The sequence below is a fragment of the Ctenocephalides felis genome, unplaced genomic scaffold, assembly GCF_003426905.1.
Source record: "Ctenocephalides felis isolate EL2017-DRISC unplaced genomic scaffold, ASM342690v1 CF-g0.4_SCAFFOLD_00845, whole genome shotgun sequence".
Taxonomy (NCBI): Eukaryota; Metazoa; Arthropoda; class Insecta; order Siphonaptera; family Pulicidae; genus Ctenocephalides; species Ctenocephalides felis.
Genome location: NW_020536999.1, coordinates 19,260,347 through 19,282,900, shown reverse-complemented (window position 1 = coordinate 19,282,900; position 22,554 = coordinate 19,260,347). Strand labels below are relative to the sequence as shown.

General features: G+C 30.0%; 1 protein-coding gene across 1 annotated transcript in view; it reads right to left on the bottom strand.

Moving 5' to 3' along the window:
- Nucleotides 1-22,554, bottom strand: part of LOC113364223 (actin-binding LIM protein 2) — a 36,610-nt gene that overhangs the window by 11,059 nt on the left and 2,997 nt on the right. The window contains exons 2-7 of the mRNA XM_026606715.1: nucleotides 1,672-1,851; nucleotides 1,499-1,598; nucleotides 1,228-1,364; nucleotides 887-1,107; nucleotides 713-802; nucleotides 469-639 (exon numbers count right to left, since the gene is read on the bottom strand). Coding sequence (XP_026462500.1) covers nucleotides 469-639; nucleotides 713-802; nucleotides 887-1,107; nucleotides 1,228-1,364; nucleotides 1,499-1,598; nucleotides 1,672-1,851 — 899 coding nt within the window. The remainder of the gene's footprint in view (nucleotides 1-468; nucleotides 640-712; nucleotides 803-886; nucleotides 1,108-1,227; nucleotides 1,365-1,498; nucleotides 1,599-1,671; nucleotides 1,852-22,554) is intronic.

Genomic DNA, 22,554 nt, shown 5'->3' with positions numbered 1-22,554 from the left:
CAAGCAAATTAATTATTGTAATCTTTATAACTTTCATTTAATAAAAAATATATTTGTATGTTTAAATATTGAGAATTATATTTTGTATATTGTACATTTACTGAATATATAATATACAAAACACAAACTTTTATTATTTTTATTAATATTTTCAGCTTGCCGAAGAGTAGAAGATTGAAAAAAAGCTTTCATACAAACATTTTGCTCTCCAAATTTGATTATCAAATTATTCATAATTTGTATTTGTTTTAACTATATTAGTTTTGAACTGAATTTAATGTTCGTATATATCTTTACACTCATGTTATATTAAGGTCAGATGATCTATAAGGATGAAAGTAAATGCCAAATTGTTTGATATATTAATTATGGAAAAAAACTCATAAGCTTAACAATGCGAATAAAATCATTCCCTGCATGCTAATAAAACATCTAAATGCACAAGGTTGCACTTGCAACAAGAAATACCTGCATTTCACTAACCGAACTGCTCATGCGATCAAATTCTGCTCTGCTTTCAGTGTCCGTACAGTGCCCATTGGACTGATGAGTTATGTTACCATCTGAAGTAGGACCATTTAAAACTGCTCCTCCCTCTGAAGGTCCAGGGCCACAGCGCGGGTGCCATATTGCACCACCCTGAAGTTAATTAAGTATTTCATAAGCAATTTTTGAACTTTATATAAAATCAACTGTGTATTAATTGATATACCTGCAAATACATTTCCTCTCCATCTCCAAATGGATCACCGCACTTTGTACATCTGGCACATGTTGGATGGAAATGATGGTTTTCCCCTGCCTGCGAATAGTTTTTAAATAAATATCTTAAATATATTAAAATTAAGATAAAATTATTCAATTTCAAAAACTTCAAAACGTGTACCTGTAATACTTTGCCAGAAATGAAACGATTGCAATATGCACATTTTACTCCGAATAACTTTTGATAGTCCTTCTCACAATAAGGTTGTCCATCACGGCCCATATATTCTCCATGTAGAACGGTTTGACAGGACTGGCACTTAAAGCACCACACGTGCCATTGCCTGTCTAAGGCAACCAGAGCTTGGCCTTCTCTCAATTCCTGGTTACAGCCGGCACAATCTAGAAAATAAAATAATGTAAAAATTAATAGGCATAAACGAATTTAAATTCAATAAATATTAATTATTAGCATGGTTGTAAATAAAAAATCATTAAAACATTAAGATGTTGTATAAGTACCATTGGGGTTTGGGCTGGATGGACTAGTGGGACTTTTCTGTGGACTGTTGACTTGTCTGACTGGAATTTGAACACATTTCTGGCAAAGGACTTCTTTTCCGGTGTATGTTACTTTTTCTCCGGACGGCACAGCTTGACTAAAATATTTTAAACAGTAATGAAATTAAATTATATGAATGATTGGTAAATTAAATTTGAGTTGCGTTGTTCGGTAGTTTGTCGAAATGGACAAGATATTTGGAATTTGGAATTAGTATTTAATTTCTCTTACCGACAACTAGCACATGTGAAACATTTTTGATGGTAAGTATTTCCTAGAGCTGATACAACTTCGCCTTCAACATATTGCTGGCACACTGCGCATTTTGTACCTGAAACAAATATTTCATATTATCAATTATTATTCTCTCGATCCGAATTAAATGATACAGAATATTTACTTACCAAATAATTTTTGATAGTCTCCTGTACAATAATATTTATCGTCTTTGTGAAAGAAGCCCCCTTGGGCGAGACTTTTATTGCACTGCACGCACTGGAAGCATTGAGTATGAAAGTATTTGTCGGAGACTCGTAAAACTTCACCTGAACATTTTTTGCGACAAGATTGACAGTATGTCTTCCCTGGAAAAAATGAATGAAAATATATTATAAATCTAAGAGGAACAATTTTATAAATAGGATGTTTGTTATTCTAATGCCATTGGATGTTAATCCAATGGAAAATGAATAAATGGAATTGTATAAACACTATAAATATGTATAAATAGCTTATAGATATCTATAATTTACCATTTAGTTTCATGATAAAAGTAATTCGATGATTGTATTTCAAGTACAAAGTAGTATCTTATAACATGTATTAGAAAAGAAATTGAAATAATTACATCAACAGTTATGAGTCAGACATGCTGAACTCTATTTAGAAAGGCCGCCGAGACAAAATACTTTGGAGATGCAATCAAGCATTGAATAAGATCATACAACTGTTATTTATAAATTTGAAAAAATATGATAAAATAAAAAAAACAGTACAATCTTATCCGTGTTATAATACGACACAGATATCGTTCGATGATTTATAATAGATAGATTCAAAATGTTACTACTATTCTAGTAATTACTATCATTCTTCTATTACATAAAAATTGTAACAAAATAATGCTAATGTTAAATCTAGATATGCAAGAATGACAACATCGTCGAAGTAATGGAGCTAAATTAAATTTAGCTAACACTTTCACAAATGAATATTTATTATAGCAAGTCTATAAGAAAATAAAATTCCTGTTAACAATGAAGAATAATTCATTATCACATTGTAAATAATTTCACGTCAGGCCTTTTCAAAACAAACTATAGCACAGCATGCTGACCTATTTATTTATTAGATAAGGCTGGGTAAACATAAAATGTATTTTATGATGAAAATTTAAATATTTATGTAATATAAATAATAAAAAATGCGATAATACATAGTAAGACAATGAGAACAAGTATAAAACCACCAAACTGGCAATAGTTGAGAGGACCATAACCGTAACCCAAAATAATGGCAATTACAAGCAAGATTCTAATAAGTTTCATGGTTGAAAAGATGCTGAAACCAAGTATGTTGATGTGATTTATAAGTATAAGGAGTTGCTGTAGGACCTTGTTAAAATGTTAAAAACTTTTGCAGATTAATTTTGTACAACTTTCCAGAACATGCTACTTATTTTTAATAAATAGTTTAAAAAATATTATACATTATTGAATCAAAAATGAATTGCGCTTAATACATGGTCGGTTCCAAATTTTAATAAACGGTATAAACATATACATTTATTCTATTTGATTTCAGCACTTGAAGATTATTATGTGTATTATAATCTTGATTGAATATTGTAGAATTTTCTTAATAAAAATATATTTTTTATCCAAAGAATGTAATTAACTTCCTGTATCTCAAACAAATCGAAAATGAAATTTTTTGCATGTCTTCACGTTTCTGAACATTTTGGCATGGATGTACGTGTGTGTGTGTTTGTGTATGTATGTTTGGATACAATTTTTCGTCCACGATTTCGGACGCACGAATCAACCGAGTTGAAAGGTTAAAAAATATTCGATTGCTGATTAGTTTTTGGAGAAGACAGGTCCAGCCGTTTCGAAGGTACGGGACAAAAAGTGCCAAAAAAGGTAATTCTGTTTTTGAGAGAACGGAGTACCTGATTTGAATGATTCAAAAAACATTTTACTGGTATTGATAAAATGAAGGATTGATGATTTTTGGTAAGGTAGGTCTAAAGGTTTCGGAGATACAGAGAAAAAAGTAAAAAAAAAATGATATTTGGCGGTCCAAAATGATCATAGACATATACATATCAAATTATCAGATATTTGATACAATCTTTAAAAATGAGTACTAATTTTGTTGAGTTTCTTACTAAGATTGTTAATTTTTAAAAAAAAGTACAAGCAAATTTCAAAATTTTCATTTTTTTTTTCAAAATTTTCAAAGATGTACAAAGTTTTATACTTCAAATATGAATTTTAAATTTACAGTTCAGTTTGAAAATATATATATTTCAAATGCGTTATTCTAATTGTAAGAAGTATATCCTCAGATGTATTTATTCGGGTCCTTTTGCTAATGTAAACTTTCTCAAGTGTTTTGATCGATAAGATCATCACTGTATATTTTATGAACGATAAAATATATAGTGATTATAATTATATATTTGGACATGTTTAAAACAATCGTTATTAATCATTGATCAATATTTATTGATTACTGATTTTTTCCTCAAATATTCAATGCAGGTACGGGAAATTCCAGCAATTTGCCTTAAGGCATGATGCCATACACCACTAATTTCAAGTTTCTATTAAGGGTTTATTAGAAAAGTCTAAGATTGTATCCCCAGCCTAAATGACCGCCTGTTCAATTATATGAGCTATACGGCAGTTGAGTTTTATTGGCTAAGTATGCAAATAGGAAATCAAATTGAGTTGGCCTCAAGAATAAAGGTCAGTATATAGTTTCTCTCTAAATATAAATCGACATTCCTATACGATAGGTAATGATAAATATATTTTATTAATAGTAATTCAGGATAATATATCAGTAGGAATTCGACATTGGCGGGCCATTGATGGCTTCTGTGTTATAAATCAAATTTAAACGATATGTAATATTTTATAATCGATCATAAAACTTGCGATATTTTTACAATGTGCGGTCGATGGATTCAGTATTGGTTTCAGGAAGAAATAATAAAAGTATTGGTAAAATTTGGATCAAGATTTTAGTAAAAAATTGGATCATTACAAAGAGAACATCAGGTTTACTCCTCTGGGATTTTAATGAAAAGGAGTAGATACAATGGCGTTGGTGGTCAAAACAAATTTCTCAAAATTTTTCACGCCATTAACAAATAGTTTCATTATTAAATTAAAAAAAAAACATACACTTTTAGTGTTTTGTTTCAATTGATCCTATTACCACTATAAATTTTAGATGAGGTTTTTCTTGTTAGTCCTCGTCAGAGTACTTTTTCTACCATTTCTACCTCGATCTGGTTTTCCAAAGAGTACTTTTACTACCATTTCTACCTCCATCTGGTTTTCCAAAGAGTACTTTTTCTACCATTTCTATCTCGAACTGGTTTTCCAAAGAGTACTTTTAGTACCATTTCTATCTCGATCTGGTTTTCCAAAGAGTACTTTTACTACCATTTCTACCTCGATCTGGTTTTCCAAAGAGAACTTTTACTACCATTTCTACTTTTATCTGGTTTTCCAAAGAGTACTTTTACTACCATTTCTACCTCAAACTGGTTTTCCAAAGAGTACTTTTACTATCATTTCTACCTCGATCTAGTTTTCTAAAGAGAACTTTTACTACCATTTCTACCTCGATCTGGTTTTCCAAATTCGATGAATCAATTGTGTTTATTGACACAAAACTTGTCAATCTTTTTCACAATAGAAATAATCCAATAAAAAACGTAGTCAATAAATCACCTGGAATGACTCTAGTAGGTGCCCCATAAACTCTATTTACACCAAATTAATTTGACAATCGGTAGTATTGTGTTGTGAGTACATACTACTTAATATGCACAATGATCATATATAAGAACTGTGTGTATACTAAATGATGACCAAAAATAAATAGAATAACAATTGGTCTTTGAAATTGAGCTCGTGCAAGGCGCAATGTAATAAAAGTTATTTAAATCTTATTGTGAATACATTTGAATAGCTAAAGATATAATTTTTACACGAAAATACAATAACGAAGGAAACATAAGTAATTTTTTTAGAAAAATGAGATTTTGCTTTTACCTTATAAGTTTCCAATATGAATTTAATTGGACAAGATTGGACAAAATTTATATTCAGAGAGATGTGGATTGAAATTATCCGAACTAACAAAAAGTACATAAATATATATGTTTATATTCCATGAATGAAGAACAAATATTGATATAATACTCAAATCAAGTAGCATCTGTAAATCTTCAAATATTTGCACAAAGGCAAGAAACTTTAATGAATACAAGGCGCCGGCGGGAGTGGTAATCAATTTATATGAATTTATAGATTTGTTAATAGCATTCTATAAATGAATAAAGATAAAAATAACAATATAAACATCACATCATAAAATTGAAAATGCAATATAAATTGAATTTTATTAATCAATATTAATTCTACAAAATTCTACCGAAATTGTTATCTTTGCTGTTATTTTTATGTATCATAAGGAAATGTTCTCAATTATAATCAGTTGCAGTTTTGTTCATATTTTTCTTAAAAAAGCACTATATTTTTTGCGCCGAAGAGAAAGTTTTATAAAAACGCAAAAGGACAATTTTTTTTGTTTAGCATAATGATGCAATCACTATATTTAAAAACTATTTCTCCAGATATGACCAATATATTTTATAATGTCTAATATTTTAACATAATTGCATAAGTAATTTCAAAACAACTTTCATCAGCAATAAATCAATATAGAAATATCGATCGATAAGAAATTCGCTTGTCTTGGAGTTAATTTTGAGATAACATTTTATATGTCGCTACTGTTATAAAACTGAACTTTAAATACTAAAAATAAAAAAAAATATATATAAACTATTGGGGTGCATGGCATCGTGCCTTAGGGCAAATAGCTGGAATTCCTGTACGGATCCCAAAAAAAATTTACACAAAAAGTGTACTCATTAATAAAATCTCTATAAAATATCTGATAATTTGATGTACATATGTCCAATAAACATTTTTGACCGCCAAATGACATTTTTTTTAACTTATTTTTATTGAAATTCCATAACCGCTGGACCTGCCTCCCCAAAAATTTAATCAGTTCTTTAACTTGTCAATACAAGTAAAATGTTTTTCGAATTGTTAAAATCAGATGCTCTATTCTCTTAGAAACTGAGTTACCGTTTTTGGAACTTTTTGCCCCGTATATTCGGAACGGCTAGACCTGCCTTTGGCAAAAACTAATCAGCACGTCTCCTTATCAATACGAATCGAATGTTTTTTAAATTATTCAAATCGATTGATCGGTGTTCCCGAAATCGTCGACGAAAATTTGTATCCGCACACATACACAGACACACATACATCCATTTTTTCTAAGGTATGCCAAAATGTTCAAAACCCTTTGAAACGTGAAAATATATGAAAATTTTCATTTTCGATTTTTTTGCGATTACTATAACTTACTCTACAGGAAGTTAATTATACTAAACCTTTTTTAAAAAATATTTAGTATAAGGTTTTATAAAAAAATCGATCAACAACCTTCATACTCAAAAAAATTCTATGTGTTCCAAATAATTTAAAAAAACAACATTCCTGACAAATAGTTTATTACGTACATGATCGTTTAAAGAACAAAATTATTCAATAATACCGATGATTTAATAAAAAAATATCGATTAAAATGTAACGCTTTTAAAAAATTCAAGATATTTTGGAAACGAATAAAATTACATTCATTATTAAATAAAGCATGAACAACAAAATTCATATTTTATTATTAATATAAAAATCGATTACTAATTAATCGCTTATTTTAGATTTCAACCTATTGCGTAAAATTACAGTCTCGAAATAAAGCAACAATTAACGAATGCTAATTAAAAAATATTTTTTCATAACATGATAACGATAAATATTAGCTAATTAATTTAATGCATTATAAAAATATAAATAGCGATAAATAATCGGGAATAAATAATACAAACGAATTATATTCGTGAGAGAAAGTTTTATCAATAATGTATTATCAATAAATAAACTTTCCTTTTTATTTTTATAGAACTTTGTTTAAGTTATTTGCATAAGGCACATGGAATTTATGGATATATTATTATTATTATTATTTCTATTGTGGAATTTTGCAGGACACACAAATAATAAAAACATTTTAGCCTAATATTATATTAATTAGCGACTACATAATATCCACTCATGATGATGTCATATGTATAATTGTGTCATTGTGCGAAAAATAAAAAAATGTGAGTGTTAATTCTTTCGAAACAATTAGCATTGTGTTATGCTAAAGAGGCACTTATCATACGGAAAAATCGACTACAATGCAAATACTGCGTAATCTATATGGTAAATAGTTGTTATAAATAATAATACAGGTAATCAAGTAATTGTACCCAGGTATTAGGATTGACTGTAATGAAATCTTGCTTTTGTAAGTTTAATAAATATATCTTCTATATATATAAAAATTAGTCGGGTTTTCCTTCCTGACGAAATAACTCCAGAACGCACGAACCGATTTCGACAATTTTGCATTCTTTGGAAAGGTCTCGGGCTCCGCAAGGTTTATAGTTAAGAAAATTAGTTGTGCATGGCATCGTGCCTTAATGCAAGCTGCTGGACCTTCACGCACCGTAATTAAAAATTCGAGTAATGACATTAGTGAGAATTATCAGAATTATGCTTGGTTAAGTCAACGAGCAATTCTTGCCGCAAAGAATAATGATGTACACGCACTGAATTTCACCATTCAAACAAAAATTGCTGGCGATTTGGTGACATACCAATGATTCCGACTGGTCTTCCGTTTGACTTCAAACGATTGCAATTTCCAGTTCGCCTTGCGTTCGCAATAACAAGTCGCAAGGCCAATCGCTTAGTGTTTGCGGGATAAATTTCAAATAGATTATTTAGAAAAACATTGTTTTTCACATGGGCAGTTATACGTTGCCTGTTCACGAGTTGGAAAACCATCCGCTTTGTTTGTGTTAACGTCAGACCAAAAAACAAAAAATGTGGTTTACCAAAGAGCACTTTAATGAAACGCATAATTTGCGGATTCACTTTCATCTACTTAGAGAAGTTCAACTAAAAAACACTTCATTTTTGTAATCGAAATAAATTCATTACTGTTGTATAATGAAATCAAATTTTTCCTTTTCAAATATAAAACAAACAAAAAATTTCTTCATCTTTCTCACGAAACCATCTTGTGGCGAAACGGAGTTCGTCGGGTTTGCTAGTATATATATATATATATATATAATATATATTTATTTATTTATATATATATATATATATGTAAAATATTACTAATAAATATTTGTTCTTCCTATAAATCAAGAAATTGTATATTCAGAGTAGGTTTCCTGACGATGGTTTTTATTAGCCCGCAGTCCTCCACTCTGCAATAGAGTAGAGAGAGAATAGGTTACCCGGCGTCAAATGAGGAAAATCGATGTTTCCGCACGGTAACGCAACTTACTGGAAAAGCGTACACGTTTTTCATTTCTAGGTGATAAAATCTCGATCACAAATTTTATTTTCCATGGAAAATAAAAAATTGTTACTAGAAATTTTGATGTGTTAATAATTATAGTAACTAGTGGTGCACGATGCCTTAAGGCAAATTGCTGGAACTTCCCGTACCAAAAACTAAATTATTAAAAAAAAATAAAACGTTGCAAAACTTTGAAAAAATTAGATTTTTGAGAATTTTTGTAATTTTTGAAAAAAATTGACTTTTTTGAAAAATTTGTATTATATGCTGATGCTTTTTTTGAAAATTTTGGTGATTTGGAGTCAAAATATCAAAGCGCGATAATCAAAGTCAAAGTCAAAGTATCAAAGCGCCTAAATATTGGTACGGAACCTATGTAAAAATGTACACAAAATTTATACTTATAATCATAATAAAATATCTGAGAATACGATGTACATATGAGCCGCCCAGTGCACACATCGATTAACTCCATAATACAAAAAGTTGAGAAACGCGATGATGAAATGTATATTGTTTTTTAAAATTCCCCTGATAATATGAAGTCAAATATATAATGTAGAATGCATAATTGCAGATATAGCTTTCATCTAACGGTGTATAAAATTAATAAGAAAGAATAGCCAACAAACAATCGTCAGTAATGTTATAGTTTTTATGTGACTGGTGGAGTTAATCGATTTGGCAACTGAAAAAAGTAATAAAGTTAAATTAAGTTTTTACATTTTTAAGTTTTTTTATTACAGAAAAAGTTAGTTATTATACATTTTTATCACAGCTTTTCCATAAAAATGTATGTTGTCAGTTCTGTTATAATATAATTTTTGTAATTAATTCATAGCAGTTTTATGTCAGCGGCATTATTCTTTGGGATAATTCAGCAATATTATAAATAATGTCTTCTTCATCAGCTGTATGCGAGGATTCGACATTTCGATTTGTTGACAAGTTCTTATAGTAATCGTGTTTAACAGGAGGAATGAATTTTAGCAGGTCCATCATGTCTCTCCGTTTTTCCCCTTGTCACAGTTCTACCTTTAGGATATAATAAAGGCTGATCTATATTTTTCAAACTTTGCGGTTTACCCACTAGATTTTCTTATATTAATGGTTGAAATTCTGAATCTTCATTATAGTCACATTTGAATTGTATGAGATAGGGTTTGGACCTTGCTAACTTTATCCAGCGCATTTTAAGCCAATTTACTGGAAGCCCTGTGACGGTTACTTTTCTGTTAATGATAGACTGTTCTAAAGGTTTTGTTGACAAAAAATCTTGGTGAGTCATTTGGATTAGATGGAATGGCGCTTTCTTTTTACATGTTTGATTATATGATACCAATCATCTGGTGAAAAATGTTTTGATTTTTTTTCGCACATGACTCAATAATGGAAAAATCTGAGTCATTGGGCAAATAGCTGTGTCCACTTACCAAAATTTCATTTCAATTGATTTAGCTTTGATTTTCGTGCTTTGAATAAGTTTCAATAAACTTAAGACGGTTTTAATATTTCTGTTTTGCCCGGTACACGAATCCGAATATACGTATACTGAAACGATTTACATTAGAGTATGGAGTTAATCGAAATGGCTTCTGAAATAAATTACTTATTATTCAATGGCCAAAAAAAATTGCCATTAAACGGTGCTAATCTTTATTATTCCGGAAAGTTATTATAAACACTAAAAGTTATGATTATACCAAGTTCTTTCCCACTAATATCTCAGTTTTTTCAAAAAGTGGAGTTAGTCGATGTGTGCACTGAGCGGCTCATATGTCTAATGCTCATTTTTGTCCGCCAAATGGCCCTTTTTTAACTTCCCGTAGGGTAAGTTATTGTAATGGGCCGAAAATCGGAATTGAAAATTTTTACATTTCTCGACGTTTTGAAGGTTTCTGAACGTTTTGGCATACCTCAGAAAAAATGGATGTATGATGTGTGTGTGTGTGTGTATGTATGTATGGATACAAATTTCCAGTCACGTTTTCGGGCGCACGGATCAACTGATTTGAATGGTTCAAAAAACATTCGATTCCTATCGATAGGGAAAAGAGCTGATTAGTTTTTGGAAAAGACAGGTCCAGACGTTTCGGGGATACGGAGCAAAGAGTGCAGAAAATAGAAATCGACTTTTTGAGAGAACGGAGTATCCGATTTGAATGATCTAAAAAACATTCAATTAGTAATGATTGGGAGAAGTGTTTATTAGTTTTTGACAAAGGCAGGCCCAGCCATTTCGAAGATACGGAGCTAAATATGTAAAAAATGGCAGCTTTTGAGAGAACTAAGCGTCCGATTTGAATGATTCAAAGAACTTTCTGCTCGTCTTAACAAAATAATTGATTTTGGAAAAAAAAATTTTGTTTCAATTTTTTAATTTTTTGTATATCGAAAATAATTGAGATTTTATTTTTAATTCTGACTATAGTTCTAATATACTTTAAACAAATAATTTCAACTTTGCAATTCAGTTTATATAATTCTTATAAATATTAGACAATGTTACAATATTTATAATAATCTATTTGAAAACATTCAATATTCCTCGAACATTTCGTTACGGTACGGGAAATTCCAGCAATTTGCCTTAAGGCACGATGCCACCCACCCGACTAGTTTATTTGTTTTATTGGATCTCCTGAAACGCTGGACCTGCCTTTTCAAAAATTTCATGAATTCATTTCGCTAATACTAATAAAATGTTTTTTGAATCATTCAAATCGGACGCTCTGTTTCTCTCACAAATTTAATTACCATTTTTGACACCTTTTTGTACCGTGTTTTCGAAACGGCTAGACCTGCCTTTGCCAAAAACTAATGAGCACGTCTCCTTATCAATACGAATCGAATGGTTTTTGAATTTTTCAAATTCGTTGATCCGTGTTCTCGGAATCGTCGACAAAAAGTTGTATCCGGACATATATACACGCACACACGCACAAACAAACGCACACGCACACACGCACAAACAAACGCACACACACACATACATCCATTTTATCTAAGGTATGCCAAAGTGTTCAGAATTTCCTCTGAAACGAAAAATATATAAACATTTTCATTTTCGATTTTTTTGCTATTATTTATAACTTATCCTATGGGAAGTTAAACACTGGGAGAAATAAAAAAAATTAAATGGAAGAAATTAAAGGGCCAATATAGCTATGTTACGGGTCTATCTTCGCATTTGCTGTGCGATCAGCCGTCTTGATTCCTCATAAGACCTAACTTCACGTATTTTCATTTCGATTTTTTGCTATGATTTATAACTTATCCTATGGGAAGTTAAACACTGGGAGAAATAAAAAAAATTAAATGGAAGAAATTAAAGGGCCAATATAGCTATGTTACGGGTCTATCTTCGCATTTGCTGTGCGATCAGCCGTCTTGATTCCTCATAAGACCTAACTTCACGTATGTGCTATGAAAGAGACATCAGAAAATTGCACTTATGATGAAATTGTTATTTGTCGTTTGCGCATTTTGTAGGTTAGGTTTTGTGTGTAAAAGACCTGGTCGCACTGCAAACTTTTATCTGTTACAAACAACTCATACGAAGATAGATCTGACATTACCCATAACATTTGTCAATTTAGCTTATAGGAATCCTTATGTATTTCTGATTGCTGAATAAAACAGAGTTAAAAAAATTACTATAACATTTCTACTTTATGTGAGAAATGGCCTCTAAAAGTATATCTAAGAACTGATACAATTATTTTACATGTCTTAGATATAAATCTTGTTAACAATTCTATTTATATTGCTCTGTAGGTCATTTAAACATTAACAAACTTTTAACAAACAATTAACAAACTTTATCGAAGAAACCGTAGCTCGAAAGCGAATTTCAAGCCAGCGAAATTATTAATAAAGTTTTTTCTCCATATATATCAACTTACAAGAAAATCAGATTTTTTCATCTGGAAATTGAAATAATTGAAAAAACGAGCCCTTAAAATATTATAAACCTATTGAATTTTGGTCAAAACTTTATTTAAACAACTTCTCATATGTCTGTGTATAAATTATCGTTTCGATATCAAATTACTCATTCCGATAAGATATTGTTAAAAAGCAAAATAATGGACTGCAGTCCGAATATCAAATCCAACATTTTTATCGCTTATGTTTTAATGCTATTAATTACATCAAAGTTATGACTTGAAAACTAATTATGCAATTAGTGATTTATAGACAATGGTAAATATATAATCAGGTCATTAGATAACGGCTTGAAACTAATTCTATATATATTGAAAGAACATCATAGTAAAAACATCATTCATGAACTGGAATCACAGAACTAATTGAACGGATGCATTAATAATGATATGGGAGTAAACACTATTATAAATTTTAACCTGAGATTCTCAAGCATAATTTTAGTTAAAATGGAAAAACTAAATAAATTTTCACATACTAGAAAGATATTGAAAAGTTGTTGTTCTAAATAAGAGGCGCACATTTTGGCAATCTCATAGATAAACAAGTATAAAACGGGCAATCAGCCATTAAAAACAACTGAATTGAAATTTGAATCTGATGGAAAATTAAAATTTATATTAATCAAAAAGTAAATAAAAATATTGAAGTTTTAAATAAAAGAGCACATTACAAAATGCTTTATGAATAACATTGTGGCATTTTTTAATTGTATAAACGTGTTGTTTCCTATTCCAGATATAAATATGTACTCACGGTAAGCCAATAAATTTTAAAATCGGTTCAGCAGTTTAAGAGTCCATTTCAGACAACTTTGTGAAATTAACTTCCTATATAAATACACCCGTATAATTTAATTGTTATTTTAAAATTATCACCATGTGTCTTGGAGCCTCTGGTAACCTTTAACTCCGAGGGGATCCAGAAAATGTATCTTTGTTTTGGGAGTGTTGTTTGCAGAGTAAAAATTAATAGCTTTTACAAATGTTATCTTAATATCATTTGGTTTTAATAGCACAGCTTTCTAATAAATTAATAAAGTAATTACCACGTGCAAATGTAAATGAATTTCTAAAGATAGATAGTAAAACGGATTTTAAAATCATTAAAAGAACTCACATCAGTTGGACAAGAGTAAAAGACAATTGTTGGATGTGCAATGAACTGTATTACTAAAGTATCATTAAAATCTTCAAAAATATTTTTTTAGCAATTAATTACGATCAAACAACTTGGTCGTTCTTTACCAAGAACTAATCAGCACGATTCCCAGCCAATATCTTTCGAATAGTTTTTGAATTTTCCAGATCAGCTCAATTTTTTGGCAAGAACGTTGACAAAAATTTTGCACGTCTCTGCTACTTCTAAAGAAATGGCTCGACCGATCGTCTCAAAATACTTATCAATGTGAGACCTTCAATTTTCATAAAAAAATTTTGGAATTGGTGCAGCTGTTTTTCAGAAAACGTCAACGAAAGGTCAAATTTTAACTCCTTACACATGCATAACATACTCTTCCAAATTTTGGTGTCAAAAGATCCAAGCTTGCTTGAATGTCGAGAAAATATCAAGTTAAAAAAAAACTTCTGTTTCTAGGAGTTTATACTCAAAAATACATAATTGATCAAACAGTTAGTAAAACATAATAATTAAAATAACTAAAGCTTGTAACAAAATATTAACATATTCTCCGAATATTTTATGTATGGTTCCAGTGAGTTCATTTCAGAAATCCATATTCATGAGACAAAACAACAATAACAATTAAATCGCAATAACATTAAACTAAGACATAATAAGATAACGGATTTGGTTTTTGAAATTTGCATAAATAATATCACGTAGAAAAGAAAGCATATGTTGTCTGCCATTTTGAACACGAAAACAAATGTTACAATTGTTCAAGCGTGAAATTCATTCAAAATAAAAAGATACGATAAAAATTTAGTATACAGGCGAGGTAAACCTAAAAAAATATGGTCATATTGACTTACAAAATCGTATTTAAATAAATTAAACGCCATTATTAGAAAATTTATAACATAAATTAACAGAAACACCAAATTCATAGTTTAAGTCTGTTAAATTTGTTAAGACTGACACAGCCTGAAATAATATTTATTAACTTCCCGTAGGGTAAGTTATTGTAATTATCCAAAAATCGAAATTGAAAATTTCTACATTTCTTCGCGTTTTGAACGTTTCTAAACATTTTGGCGTACCTCAGAAAAAATTGATGTGTGTGTGTGTATGTATGTATGGATACATTTTTTCGTTCACGTTTTCGGGCGCACGGATCGAACGATTTGAATGGTTCAAAAAACCTTCGATTCCTACTAATAGGGAGATGTGCTGATTAGCTTTTGGCAAAGACAGGTCCAGCCGTTACGGAGATACGAGATTTCGAGAGAACGAAGCATCCGATTTGAATGATCCAAGATACATTTAGTTCGTAATGATGGGGAGAAGAGGAGAAGTGATTACTTTTTGGCAAAAGCAGGTCCAGTCATTTCGGAGATACCGAGCAAAATGTACATAAAATGGCTTTTGAGCATCCGATTTAAATGATTCAAAGAACTTTCTGCTTGTGTTGACAAAACAATTGGTTTTGGATTTTTTTCAAAAAATTTTATTTTGTATATCGGAAATAATTTAAATTTTAATTTTGATTCTTGCTGAAGTTCTAAAGCTCACTTATTATAGTATTATAACAAGTATTATATAATAATATATAGCACTATAAATAAATGATTTTAACTTTGAAACTCAATTTACATATTTTTTATAAATATTATAAAATATAGACAATGTACTATATTTTTTTATAATAATCTATTTGAAAACATTTTTGTTATAGTATTATAACAAGTATTATATAATAATATATAGCACTATAAATAAATGATTTTAACTTTGAAACTCAATTTACATATTTTTTATAAATATTATAAAATATAGACAATGTACTATATTTTTTTATAATAATCTATTTGAAAACATTTTTGTTCCTCAAACATGTCGTTACGGCACGGGAAGTTCCAGCAATTTGCCTCAAGGTACGATGCCATACACCAAGGATGTCAAACTCAAAGATGCAATCGGGTCGCATAAGCAAGGTTTAACTTCAAGCGGGCCGCAAAAAAACTATATATATATATATATATATATATATATATATATATATATATATATATAGATATTATATATTGATGAGTTATTTAGTATCGGGCAGTATATTATATATATATATATATATATATATATATATATATATATATATTGATATTTCTTTGTAATGAGTCTGTTGATTCGGACAGTAGCACTAAATTAAAAAAAACTAAAGCAATTAGGAAACTTTCTTCATTAATCCATACGTTTCGATCTGCATCGAGACCGTCATTCAGTGAAACAAAGGCTACACTAATTCATTCAATACATAAATATATCTATAATAATACATAATTTTAAAACAAACAATAACATTAAAATGGAGTAAATGAAATAAGTATAATGAAGTGTATAGTAGTGGGCCACGTTTTTATTTTTGATTGTAAAATAGTTTAAAATAAAAATATGTTCTTAATGTTTTTTGTAGTTGTAAGGGTACTCCAAAATGCAACATTTTATCATAGCAGATGCTTGCAATCATGTTTGGTAGTATCTCTTTTTTTGAATGGCAAAAAAGTGTATTTAACGTGTTTTTCGAAAATGTAGGGAGAAGTGGGCCACCCAAATTTTTATCTGTAAAAATGCTGCTATATGCTCAAATTCTTACTCAGAGTTTTCAAATATGCTGATTACGAATCTGTTGGCAAATTTACAAAATTCGAAATCGTTGACTCGAAATGAAGGGTAGAAATTGAAAAAAACAGTGACTTCAGTAAAAATGTTCATTTAAGTCTGAAAAGGAGTAATAAAGTTGGAATGATAAAATTGTTGAAAAAAAAACATTTTGCAATCAAGCACATATTCTATAATTGTAAATAATTGCTCGCATCGATTTGTACTGCCAAACATAGAAATAATATCATAAGCATATTTCCTAGTATTTTCAAATCTGAACTTTGAGTGAACTAAATTCTTGAAACTGCATTGTTTTGTTTTCTACATATTTTTTATATGAAGAAGTAACATCCAAGCTTGATTTATTTATGCTGCACGTCGAAAAGTGTGTTGTCTACTAATTTTCACTCTTGAGCTGTTTTTCCCAAAGGACAAGTTTACATTTAAAAGCTTGAATTATGTCGAACATGTTTGTTATAAAATTGTCTTTTCCCTGCAATGATAAATTTAGGTCAGATAGGTGTTTGGTTATATTAACCAAGATCATGTTGATTATCTTCGAGCACAGTACTTCTTGATCTAAAATGCAATGGGTATGATAAAGATTTTCAAATGCACGAAGAAACATTGCTAGCTGAGCCGTGCCATTGATATCCATGGTCTCGTCACAGGCAATAGAAAAGCTTTCAAAAGAAAGTGATCTATTTTTGATTTGATCACTCAAATTGGCGGCTAAGTCAGTAATTCGTTCTGCAACTGTATTCCGAGACAGTGTCCAAAGAGTTCCGGATCAAGTGTTGCCAACTCCATCATAGAACAAGGATTTACTATATGTTAGAAACCGCTAGTTACGCCGTTCATAGTTGCGTTGGCGCATATTTGAAACGCATCATTACGAAATATTCAGTAACTACTGGCCATAGATAAATACGCATCTGATGAAGAAGCTACTGACAATGAGATCCAACACTACGAAATATTAAGTAACTTTACGCGGTATAAACTATTTGGTAAACAATAAATTATTGTTAATTTAATTAATTGTAATTATTGTTAATTTATTTAAAGTAATTGATCATTACTTAGCAGCTTAATATTTCATTTTTTTCCTCATCGAATTGTTATTTATTGCATATTATCATTTGTCAACATATGCGGGCAGCCGGGCCGCAAAAATATCTGCTGTGGGCCGCATGCGGCCCGCGGGCCGCGAGTTTGACACCCATGCCATACACCTATAGTTATTATTATAATATTAACTACATAAGGCCGTTTAGGGTAGAACGTTCTAGTAGAATTATTTTTTTGGGAGTAAAATTATGGGTTAACATTTATAATATGATAAAATAAGATTTGTAAAAGGATAAAATAAAATTTCTTGTGGCAGTAGCTATAATTAAGAAATTATAGTATAAAATATTCATATTTTATAAAAACAAATATGTATTTTGTTTTATGCAGATTTTTTTTTGTACCACCATACCCAGACGCCCAATCAATGAATTGGCATCAATTTAGACATTCTAAGTACTGCCAAAAAATTGCTGATGATGTTTTATGACAAAATAGGTGCAAATATAAAAAATAGGCACATTTTTAGCTTCTACCTAAATAATTATCCAAAACAAGAACAATGTACATTTATAATAAAACGAATTATGTAAGAATGTCTGGCATTTATAAAATGGACTTTGCTAATGCAAATATATTTATGGAAACTTATTTTTAACCAATATAATTTTCCTAACATTCTTATATAATAGAATATTTTACATTGTCTAATAGTAAACAGAAAAACATGTATTCAATAATGTAGAACTGGAGTTGAAATGTAAATGATCTAAATTTGAAGTAAAACTTTCTCATAAGGGGGCGTTCAGTAATCACGTGATTGACTTTTTAAGGATTTTTGGACTCCCCCGTTTGCTACGTAGTGATATTCAAAATTAACCCCCCATCCCCCACCAAACCTCACGTGTATTTTTAATTACAGGAAAAAATGGTATTTTTTTTTGAAAATGTTTGGATTTTTTTAAAAATAGATGAATAGATAGAATAGATGAAAAATAAATACAAGTGATATCTTACTATACCCTTCCCTCCCCCACGTGATATTTTGTAATTTTTCGTCAAACCCCCCCTACCACTAAAACCACACGTGATTAATAGACGCCACCTAACTTAAATACAAGTCGTTAAAAAATTGATGTCAATGTTGGCTTACTATTTTATCTATTCATAATATAAAAAATGCATCATAAATACTATTAACATTTTCCTTTTAATTATTCTTACAACGTTCAAGCTAATCGGACGTGAAAGACTTCTGCGGAAGCTATTCCTAAATAGGAAGCCTGAAATAGGAATTCCTGAATCAATGATGTTTTATTAAAAAAAAACATGTCCAGTTTTTATTTTAAATCAATATTTGTCCTAAACCATACCCTTCGATTCTCTGTTTCAAGATTAACTAACCTTCCATTTATTTGAATAGATTTTATAAATACATACTACCTTGAATGTGATGTATTATTATAAAATATTTTGTTGACAATATGAATGACACAATGTCCATAAAAATGTTGATTTTATATTCCGATATTTTTTACCAATATAACGACTCGGTCTGTTATATTTGATGACATCATATGCTTTTTGTTCCTTACGCGTCGTGACTCATAAGGTTATTTTAAAACAGTTTGAGTTTATAAAACGCTTTGAAAAAACTGGTTTGGTTATGACGTTTGTAATAATTTGTTCATTGTAATTATTTGATAAAAATAATTAAATGCGTATTGTAGAAATGTATTGTAAGTCCTTCCTGAGAAACATATTACACACGCCAACAAAGAAAATGGTGCAAACGATTTTAATGCTGTTTTTAGGAATATATGGGGCGCTGATTTCAAACATGACATTGTTTTTTTTATGAGCTTTAGTTTTCAAGATATGATATATAAAGAATGAAAGTACAAAATAGTAATACAAGTCAGAATGTTATTTTAATGAGATATGCCTACTCCTACATACAAACTTACAAGACCTATTCGGCCTTAGTTGGGACATTAGTTGACACTGTTCCAAGTTCAAAACTAGAGCTGATACAAAAAAATGGTTTGCAGATTTGAAATCAGCGCAAAAAATACTATAAGAATCAATTCTAACATTTGATGCACCAAACAAAACAAAAAATATTTGTAGACCTGTGTTATAAATAGGCCTGTCTTTCACATTAATCTTCTATGAAAAGTGGTACGATTAATTCTTTAATTTTAAGAATGCAGCACTGTCTTGTAAAAAACACATGTGGTTGCAATATGTTGCTCACGATTTACAAAAATAAAAGCATGGATATACATAGAATCTGGTAAGAATCATATCAGAAATAGATAAATTATAAATACCTTCAGTCTAATATACTGAAACATAGTCAAATTGGAATCATAATATCTAGTTATCAAGAGCTAGACCGTGGCTCCGTGATAAGAGCATTGGTCTTGCAGCAACAATGCTCTGGGGTTTGTTTCAGTCTCAAACAACTTGATATCAAGCATAGTTATCACAGCAGTGAAGTAGATTTAGTAGAAATATGATTTTAAGTAAAAACTAGTTGGTAATGGTATTTTGTCTTGAGGCAAGTTACATGAACTTCCCGATATGTGTGAATAATCGACTTAAGCAATAAAGAATAAACTAATTTATTACACATATTTGAAAACGAACGAACACGTTAACTCGGAGTATTTTCTAACACCAAATTTTCAAAAATCAATAATTTTTATAATTGAACCAGTTTCCGTAAGACTTTAATGATTTAGTATGTGCATTAAGACCAAGTACTCTATCGTTGTACCAAGTAAATCGTCTAATTTTAATTCTAACAAACGCCAAAAAAACTACTCATTTTCCCAAACTTTGATGAATTTTTAAAATTAAACTACTTGTCGTAAAGCCGTAATATTTCAGTAAGTTCTATAAGACCATGATATATATCGCCAAGAAAAGTTCCATAAAAACCGGCTTATTTTTTTTAACAGTTTATCACAAGAAAAGGGCTAGGTAGATTTTCACCTGAAACTAATCAGTATCATTTCCAAATAATATCTTTCAAACAGTTTTTGATTTTTTAAAATCGATTTCTTAGTATGAGCTTCAATGTGGACGAAAAGTTTAACAGTTTTTTCCAAATTACAAAGAAACGGCACGGCCAATCGCTGCACAAAACTGAGAAAAGATAATCCACATCAAAAGGATACATCGATTGGCTTTTAAAGTTTTTAAAATCGGTTCAGACGTTTTTGAGCAAACGTCGATGAAAGGTCTAATTTTGGCAAATGTCAAAAAAACGATAGTAATTTTTGCAAATTTTGACGAATTTTTAAAATTAAACGACTTGTCGTGGAAGCGTAATATTTTAATATTATCTATAAGACTATGGTATCTACCGTCAAAGAAAATTCATAAAAATCGTCGAAAATTTTATTACAAAAAAACGGCCCGGCCGATCTTTACCAAAAACTAATCAGGTCGATTCCCAACTAATATCTTTCGAACAGTTTTTGAATTTTCAAAATCAGTCCAGAATTGCGGGCTAAAACGTAAACGAAAAGTTTTTCACTTTTCTGCGATTTACAAAGAAACGGCTCGGCCAATCGTCGCACAAAACTGAGAAACGCTAGTCCTCATCGAGGTACATCGAATGGCTTTTAAAATTTTAAAATCGGCCTAGCTCATTTAAGAAAACGATGGTTTACGGCAAAAAATCTGTTCACACACACACACAGACTTTTTCCAAATTTAGTCTCATTCGATTCAGAATGGCTTGAAACGTTGAGAAAACATGTGTTAACGCGTCACTCCCAACCCTGGTATAATTATAATATTTTATTATCTCCATGCAGGATAGCGACAATAAACCCTTTCATTGTTACGCGTCCTGTCGCAAATTCAGTAATCCATTTTTCCTAGAATTTTTATCACCTGTCCCTAACTACAACTACATCATCCTATAATCCTTATATTTCCAAGAAATTCGCACTACCTGTATCAAGTTTAAATTCTTCTATCATGCAATTTATCAACCAATACCTGATCGATTGATAAATGTAATAACCACTGATTGGTTCCAAAATTGTAATGGGGTGTCCTTAACTCCACAAAAATGGGCCAATCAGAAAAATATATAAAATTATAAAATCTACATAATTTTGGTATCAACTAAAATTTCATATAGCTAAGATCAGTCGTAATTAACACTCAAAACTATAACATGTAATTCAAACTTCAACTATCTAATCATCTATAAGTCTTAATATTCTTTAAATATACAATAATCAAACAGTTATTCAACATCTTTTATTCATATTCTCTTTCAAACGGTCTGATGATATAGCCAACAGCTAAGTATATCTGGTCCTTCGGCAAAGTGCAAGTGTTCAATAGAGTTCGGCAGCATCCAGATAGATCACGAACTTCTTAAACACTTTGAACCTATCTAAACAAATACTTTTTTGGCCATTCAAACCGAATGGTCAATTTACTAAACAACATGAAATTAGCGAATCGGATTTTTTTATGAAAACAAACTTCTCCTTGGGGAAGTTAATAAAATATCATTTGCAATATTTATTACTATTAGAAAAAATCTAATAGTAATCTAATCAGAACGGGAAAGGACAACCATCAGGTTTCTTTCTAATATCACTAAGTTACAAAATCATACAACACATAGTTCTGATTGCTGCTCAAACATCAAAAAAATAATCCAGTCCTTTTTCATTCAAGCCATAAATCTCCTTTTGTCGAATAAACCCTAG